At 42.3% G+C, this 15,958-nt stretch overlaps 1 protein-coding gene across 1 annotated transcript; it reads left to right on the plus strand.

Annotated features, from left to right (window-relative positions):
* Window positions 1–1,012: 1,012 nt before the first annotated feature.
* On the plus strand, window positions 1,013–7,417 carry LOC133645481 (dehydrogenase/reductase SDR family member 7B-like; the record flags this gene model as incomplete). Its single annotated transcript, XM_062040320.1, has 6 exons — window positions 1,013–1,758; window positions 3,024–3,206; window positions 3,288–3,406; window positions 6,845–7,055; window positions 7,101–7,193; window positions 7,265–7,417. Coding segments are annotated over exons 2-6 (733 nt in total), but the record flags the coding sequence as incomplete, so codon positions are not given.
* Window positions 7,418–15,958: the final 8,541 nt, after the last annotated feature.

Consider the following 15,958-nt stretch of genomic DNA (forward strand, 5'->3'; position numbering starts at 1 on the left):
CTCCGGTCTCGTCAGACTGTAGCTGTTGCTGACTGTTGTGTGGGGAAAACAAGACTATCTGTAAGATAAACTGTTGCTGACTGTTGTGTGGGGAAACAAGACTATCTGTAAGATAAACTGTTGCTGACTGTTGTGTGGGGAAACAAGACTATCTGTAAGATAAACTGTTGCTGACTGTTGTGTGGGGAAAACAAGACTATCTGTAAGATAAACTGTTGCTGACTGTTGTGTGGGGAAACAAGACTATCTGTAAGATAAACTGTTGCTGACTGTTGTGTGGGGAAACAAGACTATCTGTAAGATAAACTGTTGCTGACTGTTGTGTGGGGAAAACAAGACTATCTGTAAGATAAACTGTTGCTGACTGTTGTGTGGGGAAACAAGACTATCTGTAAGATAAACTGTTGCTGACTGTTGTGTGGGGAAACAAGACTATCTGTAAGATAAACTGTTGTGTGGGGAAACAAGACTATCTGTAAGATAAACTGTTGCTGACTGTTGTGTGGGGAAACAAGACTATCTGTAAGATAAACTGTTGCTGACTGTTGTGTGGGGAAACAAGACTATCTGTAAGATAAACTGTTGCTGACTGTTGTGTGGGGAAACAAGACTATCTGTAAGACAAACTGTTGCTGACTGTTGTGTGGGGAAACAAGACTATCTGTAAGATAAACTGTTGCTGACTGTTGTGTGGGGAAACAAGACTATCTGTAAGATAAACTGTTGCTGACTGTTGTGTGGGGAAACAAGACTATCTGTAAGATAAACTGTTGCTGACTGTTGTGTGGGGAAACAAGACTATCTGTAAGATAAACTGTTGCTGACTGTTGTGTGGGGAAACAAGACTATCTGTAAGATAAACTGTTGCTGACTGTTGTGTGGGGAAACAAGACTATCTGTAAGATAAACTGTTGCTGACTGTTGTGTGGGGAAACAAGACTATCTGTAAGATAAACTGTTGCTGACTGTTGTGTGGGGGAAACAAGACTATCTGTAAGATAAACTGTTGCTGACTGTTGTGTGGGGAAACAAGACTATCTGTAAGATAAACTGTTGCTGACTGTTGTGTGGGGAAAACAAGACTATCTGTAAGATAAACTGTTGCTGACTGTTGTGTGGGGAAACAAGACTATCTGTAAGATAAACTGTTGCTGACTGTTGTGTGGGGAAAACAAGACTATCTGTAAGATAAACTGTTGCTGACTGTTGTGTGGGGAAAACAAGACTATCTGTAAGACAAACAGCGATAAAAGACAAAAACAAAGTAAATGATGTTCATACCTATGATAAAAGACAAAACCAAAGTGATAAAAGACAAAACCAAAGTGATAAAAGACAAAAACAAAGTAATAAAAGACAACAATTAAGTAAATGATGTATGAATGAGCTGCAAGCGCCAGGCAATTCCCATCAGGCCTTGCGGGAAACAAACCGGAAGTAAATTCCGTCTGGTCATCTCTGGAAGTCAGAAAGGACTAAACAAGAAACTATCTGTAAAACTTCAATTCATAAAAAACACACTTTTATGCAAACACATTCTGTACATACGCACTATATGAGCTACTAGCGCCAGACTACAACACCCACGAGGCATTGTGGCGAAAACACCGGAAGTACATTCTGTGTTGTCTGGCTGGGAGAAAGTAGCTGAAACAAGACAACTCTCATAAAGGTGTGTATAAAGCCTACTATCTGGACTCCTTGTGCACATAAAGGTGTGTATAAAGCCTACTATCTGGACTCCTTGTGCACATAAAGGTGTGTATAAAGCCTACTATCTGGACTCCTTGTACACATAAAGCCTACTTATATATTCATACATGGTGGCTAACGTTAAAGTTATAGGTGCTAGCTAGGACAATGCGAACTGTTTGTGTACATCCGACTATGAAATGTTCTGCAATATAAGGTAGTAGAAATGTTCTGCATAGAGGAATATGCAATATAAGGTAGTAGAAATGTTCTGCATAGAGGAATATGCAATATAAGGTAGTAGAAATGTTCTGCATAGAGGAATATGCAATATAAGGTAGTAGAAATGTTCTGCATAGAGGAATATGCAATATAAGGTAGTAGAAATGTTCTGCATAGAGGAATATGCAATATAAGGTAGTAGAAATGTTCTGCATAGAGGAATATGCAATATAAGGTAGTAGAAATGTTCTGCATAGAGGAATATGCAATTTAAGGTAGTAGAAATGTTCTGCATAGAGGAATATGCAATATAAGGTAGTAGAAATGTTCTGCATAGAGGAATATGCAATATAAGGTAGTAGAAATGTTCTGCATAGAGGAATATGCAATATAAGGTAGTATAAATGAAAGTCTAGAAACACTATGTGAGTCATTCAACTATTATTTTCAGCAAACTGGATGACTGCACTCTGTCAAAGTCATTTTAGATGGGTGGCCACATGGAGAAAAATCTACTCCCAAGTGGGCCGGACTGGTAAAATCACGGCACGATAACTTAAAAATAAAGACAACTTCAGATTGTTTTCTTTGTTTAAAAATAGAACAAGCACATTCTGTAATTGTACAAATCATAATGTTGTTGGGCTTCTTTTTTATTTTATTTTTTACAATTGCCTGATGCGATTTATAGTATATATATTTTATTTGTGGTTATTTATATTTTCTGAATAAATGATGTGATAATGTTCATTGGTGTTCATTTTCAATCTGTCAAGATAAAACAATGATATCAAAATCAAATGACAGAATGTTATTGGACTGATGTACTAACGTGGTTTATTTTGTACATATGTAGCACCATCTACAAAGATACAAAGACTTGCTATTGCGACATCTAGTGGACACATTTAGAACAGCTGTTTCTTTCATTCAAAAATGTCAGGTTCATTTTTATACTTAGCAAACCCGCCCACAAACAAAAGCTGTTTGCAGGCCTGATCTGGCCCTGGAGCCGTATGTTTGACACCCCCGATGTAGAATATCACAGTCTATCATAGCAGCCCCCCCAGATACAATGATGTCACAACAACCTGATTGAATGTCTGCAGGCCTCAGGCTTGAAGCTCACAAAGAGATGGAGCGGCTCCCAGGAGGAGGCACGTTACCAGCCCTGATCTTAGCAAGCGTGGGGGTCTTGCTTCTATATCGTGTACTCCGCCGACTCAGAGCGGGCGCTTCACTCCAGGACGCCGTGGTGGTCATCACGGGCGCCAGCTCCGGACTGGGCAGAGGTCAACTTCCTGCTCATCACCCTCTTCTACGCGTCTCTCGTTGATCTCCAGTTTGGCTAATTGGTGATGTTGTGCTTGTAGAATGTGCTGGCGTCTTCCACAGCGCGGGGGCTCGACTGGTGCTGTGTGGGCGAGATGCAGCACGACTGCAGCAGGTGGTCCAGGAGCTGGTGGAAGGTGCGAAGGATAGAAAGCAGCAGGTATTTATCATCTTTGAATATGGCTGTGTTTATAGAATGTGTGTGTCTTTGGGCACCTAACTATTCATTCCCATTCCTCGGGTGACCATTCCGCTCAAAATACATTCTCCATTCAACACAATTCCCGCAATGTACTATTTGCTATGAAAATGATAGTTACTTTGTAAAAGCCGCTTACAGGTTAGAAAACTCCTTCTGGTTGCTTGCATGGAGATGGGCTAAGAATGTTTTCTATTTATTTATTAGCCTTTATTAGCCTTTATTTAACCAGGTAAAATCCCATTGAGATCAAAGATCTCTTTTCCAAGGGAGACCTGGCCAAGAGGGCAGCAGCAAGGTTACATTAAAAACAGTAAACAAATACATAAAACATCACATTTACGACATTAAAACTTGCTCACATAACACATGTGCATACAGACAAGGTAGACTGCAGTCCTTTCACAGAAGCTTTAAAGTCATTCAACGTAACAAGGCTTTGAAGTTGAATATTCCATTGTAGGTTATTCCAAGCCTTCGCTGCTGAAAACCTAAATGCTTTCTTGCCCACTTCAGTTCTTACTTTGGGGACGACAAATTGCACAACATTCATTGAACCAAGATTGTGACTTCCTTGTTTCTTTGTTAAAAGACAAGACAGATAAGATGGAGTGATACCCAGAATGCTTTTGTAGATGAAAACATACCAATGATTGAGGCGTCCAGCACATAAAGATGTCCAGTTAACCATTGAGTATAATACGCAATAAAATATGTATGAAAAAACATTTCAATCAATTTTTTAAAATGATGAATCCTTTTAAAACTGAGATGAGTAAGTATTGCGATTTGGATGTGAACAGATTTTTTTTGTGCACTCCTATATCGATATTTACTGATATTTTTTATGACTTATGGAAAATAAAGTCTAGGAGGAAAGTATATTAAATGAAAAAAAATATTTCAAATCTAACCTTCCTTAAAATGATATTCCCTCAGCTATCAAGGCAGGAAGGAAATGTCAACACTCCAACAATGTCAACAATCACATTGAAGACTTCACAATAAGATCTTACATATCATTAATGTGGGGATACGTTGATTGGCAACACTAAATGGTCCCTACTAGTGTGTGAATGTTGTCTATCTGTGATGAGGTGGCCACTTGTCCAGGGTGTACCCCGCCTTCCGCCCGATTGTAGCTGAGATAGGCTCCAGCGCGACCCCGAAGGGAATAAGCGGTAGAAAATGGATGGATGCTTCATAAAGTGTAAGACTTCACAATAAGATCTTACAAATCATCAGTATGTAAGAAATGCTTCATAAAGTGTAAGACTTCACAATAAGATCTTACAAATCATCAATATGTAAGAAATGCTTCATAAAGTGTAAGACTTCACAATAAGATCTTACAAATCATCAATATGTAAGAAATGCTTCATAAAGTGTAAGAAAATAGTGCACAATGTAAACATGTAGAAACCTGAGAAGAAGTATTTTCTGCAGGTTTAGTGGCAGGAAGTTACAGCTGTGCTCTAAAGGGTGAGCTAAGGTGGTGTGTTGTTGGCGCTCTTGCCTTGCATCATGTACAGATCACATTGGTCAGACTACAGTTCCTTTGGAAAAATCCCCAAAAGTGACTTTTCCTCTTTGATCCACCATTTCTTCATTTGGACTTTCTCTTCTCACTCCATGCAAAGAATCAAGCAGATTGATTGTTGATACTGTCCCCTGATTGGCTGTTAGCGTGTCACATGATCACTTCCTGTCTTACAAGATGGCTGTTAGCGTGTCACATGATCACTTCCTGTCTTACAAGAGAGCCTTTGTTCATGCAACCAACCTTGCTAACCATACTTCACCTTTCTTCCCACTTACAATGTATAAAATATGGCCGAAGGTTTTATCAAAGGTATTTTTAATTGATCTGGATGACGTGTCTATGGCGATACATGTTGATATGGTTTGTCTATGGCGATACATGTTGATATGGTTTGTCTATGGCGATACATGTTGATATGGTTTGTCTATGGCGATACATGTTGATATGGTTTGTCTATGGCAGGGGTCGGCAACCCAAAATGTTGAAAGAGCCATATTGGACCAAAAATACAAAAACAAATCTGTCTGGAGCCGCAACAAATTAGAAGCCATAATACATACAGATAGTGTGTCATGAGATATAAATTGAATTAAGAGGACTTAAAGGAAGCTAAATGAGCTCAAATATAGCTACAAATGAGGCATAATGATGCAATATGTACATATAGCTAGCCTAAATAGCATGTTAGCATCGATTAGCTTGCAGTCATGCAGTGACCAAATATGTCTGATTAGCACTCCACACAAGTCAATAACATCAACAAAACTCACCTTTGTGCATTCATGCACAACGTTAAAGGTTTGGTGGACAAAATGAGACAGAAAAAGAAGTGGCATAAAACACGTCCTAGAAAGTCGGAGAAAGTTATACATGGAAACAAACTAAGGTGAGTTCACGGACCGCCAAAATTAATAGGACAAAACGGTGCTCGCCAAATACTCGAATCAGTGAAGCCTGTTTAATATAAACAGTGTGCTTTATAACAATTAGGGAGGTTTGTGTCATGTTTGTCCTCCTACAGTAACCATACTAAAACAAAAAATGTTTTTTTTTCCCATCATCTTTTTCCATTTTTCATACATTTTTGAAAAAGCTCCAGAGAGCCACTAGGGCGGCGCTAAAGAGCCGCATGCGGCTCTAGAGCCGCGGGTTGCCGACCCCTGGTCTATGGCGATACATGTTGATGTGGTTTGTCTATGGCCATACATGTTGATATGGTTTGTCTATGGCCATACATGTTGATATGGTTTGTCTATGGCCATACATGTTGATATGGTTTGTCTATGGCCATACATGTTGATATGGTTTGTCTATGGCGATACATGTTGATGTGGTTTGTCTATGGCCATACATGTTGATATGGTTTGTCTATGGCCATACATGTTGATATGGTTTGTCTATGGCGATACATGTTGATATGGTTTGTCTATGGCGATACATGTTGATATGGTTTGTCTATGGCGATACATGTTGATATGGTTTGTCTATGGCCATACATGTTGATATGGTTTGTCTATGGCCATACATGTTGATATGGTTTGTCTATGGCGATACATGTTGATATGGTTTGTCTATGGCCATACATGTTGATATGGTTTGTCTATGGCCATACATGTTGATATGGTTTGTCTATGGCGATACATGTTGATATGGTTTGTCTATGGCCATACATGTTGATATGGTTTGTCTATGGCGATACATGTTGATATGGTTTGTCTATGGCGATACATGTTGATATGGTTTGTCTATGGCGATACATGTTGATATGGTTTGTTTGCCCAGCCCTAAGTGTTCCAAAATGGAGGATGTGACAGTAAGAGACGCTGACACACAAACTGTTTATGTTGACCCATCAGTTGTACACCCCAAGGACGGTGACCTTTGACCTGTCCAGCACAGACTCGCTGGACGGCGCTGCTGACGCCATCTTGAAGTGTTACGGCCAAGTGGACGTGCTCCTCAACAATGCTGGAATCAGTTACCGTGGCAACATACTGGACACCCACCTGTCCGTTCACAAGGAAGTCATGGCAACCAATTACTTTGGGCCTGTGGCTCTCACGCAAGGTGAGTGGGTGTGGGGTCAAAGGTCAGAGAAGTATTTCTTGTCAGCTCTCCTGCCCGCCATGGTCCGCAGGCGCAGCGGCCATGTTGTGGTCATCAGCAGCGTCCAGGGCAAGATTGCCATTCCTTACAGATCAGCCTGTGAGTTTCCTCCCGCCTCCTATTGTCATCCTTTTTGTCATTCTCACAATAATTGTGCTGCATGTGCTCAGACTCCGCCTCCAAACACGCCACCCAGGCCTACTTCGACTGCTTGAGGGCCGAGGTGGAGCGCTACGGCATCGCTGTGACCGTCATCAGCCCGGGATACATCAGGACTAACCTGTCCGTCAACGCTGTCACAGGAGACGGCTCCAAATATGGAGGTAAGGCTGCATGAAATACACTAACATCATTATATTATATTGTCATTTTACTCCAAATATGGAGGTAAGGCTGCATGAAATACACTAACATCATTATATTATATTGTCATTTTACTCCAAATATGGAGGTAAGGCTGCATGAAATACACTAACATCATTATATTATATTGTCATTTTACTCCAAATATGGAGGTAAGGCTGCATGAAATACACTAACATCATTATATTATATTGTCATTTTACTCCAAATATGGAGGTAAGGCTGCATGAAATACACTAACATCATTATATTATATTGTCATTTTACTCCAAATATGGAGGTAAGGCTGCATGAAATACACTAACATCATTATATTATATTGTCATTTTACTCCAAATATGGAGGTAAGGCTGCATCAAATACACTAACATCATTATATTATATTGTCATTTTACTCCAAATATGGAGGTAAGGCTGCATGAAATACACTAACATCATTATATTATATTGTCATTTTACTCCAAATATGGAGGTAAGGCTGCATGAAATACACTAACATCATTATATTATATTGTCATTTTACTCCAAATATGGAGGTAAGGCTGCATGAAATACACTAACATCATTATATTATATTGTCATTTTACTCCAAATATGGAGGTAAGGCTGCATGAAATACACTAACATCATTATATTATATTGTCATTTTACTCCAAATATGGAGGTAAGGCTGCATGAAATACACTAACATCATTATATTATATTGTCATTTTACTCCAAATATGGAGGTAAGGCTGCATGAAATACACTAACATCATTATATTATATTGTCATTTTACTCCAAATATGGAGGTAAGGCTGCATGAAATACACTAACATCATTATATTATATTGTCATTTTACTCCAAATATGGAGGTAAGGCTGCATGAAATACACTAACATCATTATATTATATTGTCATTTTACTCCAAATATGGAGGTAAGGCTGCATGAAATACACTAACATCATTATATTATATTGTCATTTTACTCCAAATATGGAGGTAAGGCTGCATGAAATACACTAACATCATTATATTATATTGTCATTTTACTCCAAATATGGAGGTAAGGCTGCATGAAATACACTAACATCATTATATTATATTGTCATTTTACTCCAAATATGGAGGTAAGGCTGCATGAAATACACTAACATCATTATATTATATTGTCATTTTACTCCAAATATGGAGGTAAGGCTGCAATAAATATAGTACAATAATAATAATGTTGTCACTGTAACAATACAGTTAATAATAATAATGTTGTCACTGTAACAATACAGTTGATAATAATAATGTTGTCACTGTAACAATACAGTTGATGATAATAATAATAATGTTGTCACTGTAACAATACAGTTGATAATAATAATAATGTTGTCACTGTAACAATACAGTTGATGATAATAATAATAATAATAATGTTGTCACTGTAACAATACATTTGATAATAATAATGTTGTCACTGTAACAATACAGTTGATAATAATAATGTTGTCACTGTAACAATATTGTATTATCAACTGTATTATCAACAATACAGTTGATAATAATAATAATGTTGTCACTGTAACAATACAGTTGATAATAATAATAATAATAATGTTGTCACTGTAACAATACAGTTGATAATAATAATAATAATAATAATGTCACTGTAACAATACAGTTGATAATAATAATTTTGTCACTGTAACAATACAGTTGATAATAATAATAATAATAATAATAATGTCACTGTAACAATACAGTTGATAATAATAATGTTGTCACTGTAACAATACAGTTGATAATAATAATAATAATAATGTTGTCACTGTAACAATACAGTTGATAATAATAATAATAATAATGTCACTGTAACAATACAGTTGATAATAATAATAACAATACAGTTGGTTGACATGACATTCTAGTCTGTATGATCACATGTACAATGCAGTTGCACTTCCCAGACATTAGATGGCAGTACTCTGTATGATCACATCTACAATGCAGTTGCACTTCCCAGACATTAGATGGCAGTACTCTGTAGTCTATTGATTTGATTTCATGTCAAAAAGGAAATCATTTGATGATTATTGTGATGAAATAGAATACAAATAGTTTCTGAAAGTAAGTGTGGAAAAATGGAGCAATAAAATTCTATTTAGCCACAACTTTTAATAAGTGGACTTACTTTTGGACTTCCTGTTTAGAGGATGTCTATGATGCAACTTCCTGTGTTTATGGCGTCCAAAGTGTGCCTAAGTGCAGCTACATCCTACACGTCCCGGTTCACAACTACACCCTACACGTCCCGGGTCACAACTACACCCTACACGTCCCGGGTCACAACTACACCCTACACGTCCCGGGTCACAACTACACCCTACACGTCCCGGGCCACAACTACACCCTACACGTCCCGGGTCACAACTACACCCTACACGTCCCGGGTCACAACTACACCCTACACGTCCCGGGTCACAACTACACCCTACACGTCCTGGGTCACAACTACACCCTACACGTCCCGGGTCACAACTACACCCTACACGTCCCGGGTCACAACTACACCCTACACGTCCCGGTTCACAACTACACCCTACACGTCCCGGGTCACAACTACACCCTACACGTCCCGGGTCACAACTACACCCTACACGTCCCGGGTCACAACTACACCCTACACGTCCCGGGCCACAACTACACCCTACACGTCCCGGGTCACAACTACACCCTACACGTCCCGGGTCACAACTACACCCTACACGTCCCGGGTCACAACTACACCCTACACGTCCTGGGTCACAACTACACCCTACACGTCCTGGGTCACAACTACACCCTACACGTCCCGGGTCACAACTACACCCTACACGTCCCGGGTCACAACTACACCCTACACGTCCCGGGTCACAACTACACCCTACACGTCCCGGGTCACAACTACACCCTACACGTCCCGGGTCACAACTACACCCTACACGTCCCGGGTCACAACTACACCCTACACGTCCCGGTTCACAACTACACCCTACACGTCCCGGGTCACAACTACACCCTACACGTCCCGGGTCACAACTACACCCTACACGTCCCGGGTCACAACTACACCCTACACGTCCCGGGCCACAACTACACCCTACACGTCCCGGGTCACAACTACACCCTACACGTCCCGGGTCACAACTACACCCTACACGTCCCGGGTCACAACTACACCCTACACGTCCCGGGTCACAACTACACCCTACACGTCCCGGGTCACAACTACACCCTACACGTCCCGGGTCACAACTACACCCTACACGTCCCGGGTCACAACTACACCCTACACGTCCCGGGTCACAACTACACCCTACACGTCCTGGGTCACAACTACACCCTACACGTCCCGGGTCACAACTACACCCTACACGTCCCGGGTCACAACTACACCCTACACGTCCTGGGTCACAACTACACCCTACACGTCCTGGGTCACAACTACACCCTACACGTCCCGGGTCACAACTACACCCTACACGTCCTGGGTCACAACTACATCCTACACGTCCCGGGTCACAACTACACCCTACACGTCCTTGGTCACAACTACATCCTACACGTCCCGGGTCACAACTACACCCTACACGTCCTTGGTCACAACTACATCCTACACGTCCCGGGTCACAACTACACCCTACACGTCCTTGGTCACAACTACATCCTACACGTCCCGGGTCACAACTACACCCTACACGTCCTGGGTCACAACTACACCCTACACGTCCCGGGTCACAACTACACCCTACACGTCCCGGGTCACAACTACACCCTACACGTCCTGGGTCACAACTACACCCTACATGTCCCGGGTCACAACTACACCCTACACGTCCTGGGTCACAACTACACCCTACACGTCCCGGGTCACAACTACACCCTACACGTCCCGGGTCACAACTACACCCTACACGTCCCGGGTCACAACTACACCCTACACGTCCCGGGTCACAACTACACCCTACACGTCCCGGGTCACAACTACACCCTACACGTCCTGGGTCACAACTACACCCTACACGTCCCGGGTCACAACTACACCCTACACGTCCCGGGTCACAACTACACCCTACACGTCCCGGGTCACAACTACACCCTACACGTCCTGGGTCACAACTACATCCTACACGTCCCGGGTCACAACTACACCCTACACGTCCTGGGTCACAACTACACCCTACACGTCCCGGGTCACAACTACACCCTACACGTCCCGGGTCACAACTACACCCTACACGTCCTGGGTCACAACTACACCCTACACGTCCCGGGTCACAACTACACCCTACACGTCCCGGGTCACAACTACACCCTACACGTCCCGGGTCACAACTACACCCTACACGTCCCGGGTCACAACTACACCCTACACGTCCCGGGTCACAACTACACCCTACACGTCCCGGGTCACAACTACACCCTACACGTCCCGGGTCACAACTACACCCTACACGTCCCGGGTCACAACTACACCCTACACGTCCCGGGTCACAACTACACCCTACACGTCCCGGGCCACAACTACACCCTACACGTCCCGGGCCACAACTACACCCTACACGTCCCGGGCCACAACTACACCCTACACGTCCCGGGCCACAACTACACCCTACACGTCCCGGGTCACAACTACACCCTACACGTCCCGGGTCACAACTACACCCTACACGTCCCGGGTCACAACTACACCCTACACGTCCCGGGTCACAACTACACCCTACACGTCCCGGGTCACAACTACACCCTACACGTCCCGGGTCACAACTACACCCTACACGTCCTGGGTCACAACTACATCCTACACGTCCCGGGTCACAACTACACCCTACACGTCCCGGGTCACAACTACACCCTACACGTCCCGGGTCACAACTACACCCTACACGTCCTGGGTCACAACTACACCCTACACGTCCCGGGTCACAACTACACCCTACACGTCCTGGGTCACAACTACACCCTACACGTCCTGGGTCACAACTACATCCTACACGTCCCGGGTCACAACTACACCCTACACGTCCCGGGTCACAACTACACCCTACACGTCCCGGGTCACAACTACACCCTACACGTCCTTGGTCACAACTACATCCTACACGTCCCGGGTCACAACTACACCCTACACGTCCTGGGTCACAACTACACCCTACACGTCCCGGGTCACAACTACACCCTACACGTCCCGGGTCACAACTACACCCTACACGTCCTGGGTCACAACTACACCCTACATGTCCCGGGTCACAACTACACCCTACACGTCCTGGGTCACAACTACACCCTACACGTCCCGGGTCACAACTACACCCTACACGTCCCGGGTCACAGCTACACCCTACACGTCCCGGGTCACAAGTACACCCTACACGTCCCGGGTCACAACTACACCCTACACGTCCCGGTTCACAACTACACCCTACACGTCCCGGGTCACAACTACACCCTACACGTCCCGGTTCACAACTACACCCTACACGTCCCGGGTCACAACTACACCCTACACGTCCCGGGTCACAACTACACCCTACACGTCCCGGGTCACAACTACACCCTACACGTCCCGGGTCACAACTACACCCTACACGTCCCGGGTCACAACTACACCCTACACGTCCCGGGTCACAACTACACCCTACACGTCCCGGGTCACAACTACACCCTACACGTCCCGGGTCACAACTACACCCTACACGTCCCGGGTCACAACTACACCCTACACGTCCCGGGTCACAACTACACCCTACACGTCCCGGGTCACAACTACACCCTACACGTCCCGGGTCACAACTACACCCTACACGTCCCGGGTCACAACTACACCCTACACGTCCCGGGTCACAACTACACCCTACACGTCCCGGGTCACAACTAATGGAACCCTTCCCAAAATGCACCTGAAAAGCAACATGGCCGACGACATGTAGGAAAAAGTACAATTGTAAAAACTGTAGGTGTGATACAAATACTGTAGGTGTGATACAAATACTGTAGGTGTGATACAAATACTGTAAGTGTGATACAAATACTGTAGGTGTGATACAAATACTGTAGATGTGATACAAATACTGTAAGTGTGATACAAATACTGTAGGTGTGATACAAATACTGTAAGTGTGATACAAATACTGTAAGTGTGATACAAATACTGTAGGTGTGATACAAATACTGTAGGTGTGATACAAATACTGTAAGTGTGATACAAATACTGTAGGTGTGATACAAATACTGTAAGTGTGATACAAATACTGTAGATGTGATACAAATACTGTAGGTGTGATACAAATACTGTAGATGTGATACAAATACTGTAAGTGTGATACAAATACTGTAAGTGTGATACAAATACTGTAGGTGTGATACAAATACTGTAGATGTGATACAAATACTGTAAGTGTGATACAAATACTGTAGATGTGATACAAATACTGTAGATGTGATACAAATACTGTAGGTGTGATACAAATACTGTAGATGTGATACAAATACTGTAAGTGTGATACAAATACTGTAGATGTGATACAAATACTGTAAGTGTGATACAAATACTGTAGATGTGATACAAATACTGTAGATGTGATACAAATACTGTAAGTGTGATACAAATACTGTAGGTGTGATACAAATACTGTAAGTGTGATACAAATACTGTAAGTGTGATACAAATACTGTAGATGTGATACAAATACTGTAGGTGTGATACAAATACTGTAGATGTGATACAAATACTGTAAGTGTGATACAAATACTGTAGGTGTGATACAAATACTGTAAGTGTGATACAAATACTGTAGGTGTGATACAAATACTGTAAGTCTGATACAAATACTGTAGGTGTGATACAAATACTGTAGGTGTGATACAAATACTGTAGATGTGATACAAATACTGTAAGTCTGATACAAATACTGTAGGTGTGATACAAATACTGTAGGTGTGATACAAATACTGTAGATGTGATACAAATACTGTAGGTGTGATACAAATACTGTAGGTGTGATACAAATACTGTAGATGTGATACAAATACTGTAGGTGTGATACAAATACTGTAGATGTGATACAAATACTGTAGGTGTGATACAAATACTGTAGGTGTGATACAAATACTGTAGATGTGATACAAATACTGTAGGTGTGATACAAATACTGTAGGTGTGATACAAATACTGTAAGTGTGATACAAATACTGTAAGTGTGATCATATCAACATTTGAATACATAATAATCACTTCCTGCTCCTAATTTGCTTGTCACATATTGTGTTGCGGCCCTGCGATGAGGTGGCGACTTGTCCAGGGTGTACCCCGCCTTCCGCCCGATTGTAGCTGAGATAGGCTCCAGCGCCCCCCGCGACCCCGAAGGGAATAAGCGGTAGAAAATGGATGGATGGGATATTGTGTTGCTTTACAAAGTGAAAAGTGCTGATTTGATTAGTCCTGAGAGGAAGAAGTTAGATACATAGAAGGCAGCCTTCAGATACAACACATCATTGTTGACTGGTAAACAACATAGAAGGCAGCCTTCAGATACAACACATCATTGTTGACTGGTAAACAACATAGAAGGCTGCCTTCAGATACAACACATCATTGTTGACTGGTAAACAACATAGAAGGCAGCCTTCAGATACAACACATCATTGTTGACTGGTAAACAACATAGAAGGCAGCCTTCAGATACAACACATCATTGTTGACTGGTAAACAACATAGAAGGCTGCCTTCAGATACAACACATCATTGTTGACTGGTAAACAACATAGAAGGCAGCCTTCAGATACAACACATCATTGTTGACTGGTAAACAACATAGAAGGCTGCCTTCAGATACAACACATCATTGTTGACTGGTAAACAACATAGAAGGCAGCCTTCAGATACAACACATCATTGTTGACTGGTAAACAACATAGAAGGCAGCCTTCAGATACAACACATCATTGTTGACTGGTAAACAACATAGAAGGCTGCCTTCAGATACAACACATCATTGTTGACTGGTAAACAACATAGAAGGCAGCCTTCAGATACAACACATCATTGTTGACTGGTAAACAACATAGAAGGCAGCCTTCAGATACAACACATCATTGTTGACTGGTAAACAACATAGAAGGCAGCCTTCAGATACAACACATCATTGTTCACTGGTAAACAACATAGAAGGCAGCCTTCAGATACAACACATCATTGTTGACTGGTAAACAACATAGAAGGCAGCCTTCAGATACAACACATCATTGTTGACTGGTAAACAACATAGAAGGCTGCCTTCAGATACAACACATCATTGTTGACTGGTAAACAACATAGAAGGCAGCCTTCAGATACAACACATCATTGTTGACTGGTAAACAACATAGAAGGCAGCCTTCAGATACAACACATCATTGTTGACTGGTAAACAACATAGAAGGCAGCCTTCAGATACAACACATCATTGTTGACTGGTAAACAACATAGAAGGCTGCCTTCAGATACAACA

Source organism: Entelurus aequoreus, unplaced genomic scaffold (assembly GCF_033978785.1).
Source record: "Entelurus aequoreus isolate RoL-2023_Sb unplaced genomic scaffold, RoL_Eaeq_v1.1 HiC_scaffold_164, whole genome shotgun sequence".
Taxonomy (NCBI): domain Eukaryota; kingdom Metazoa; phylum Chordata; class Actinopteri; order Syngnathiformes; family Syngnathidae; genus Entelurus; species Entelurus aequoreus.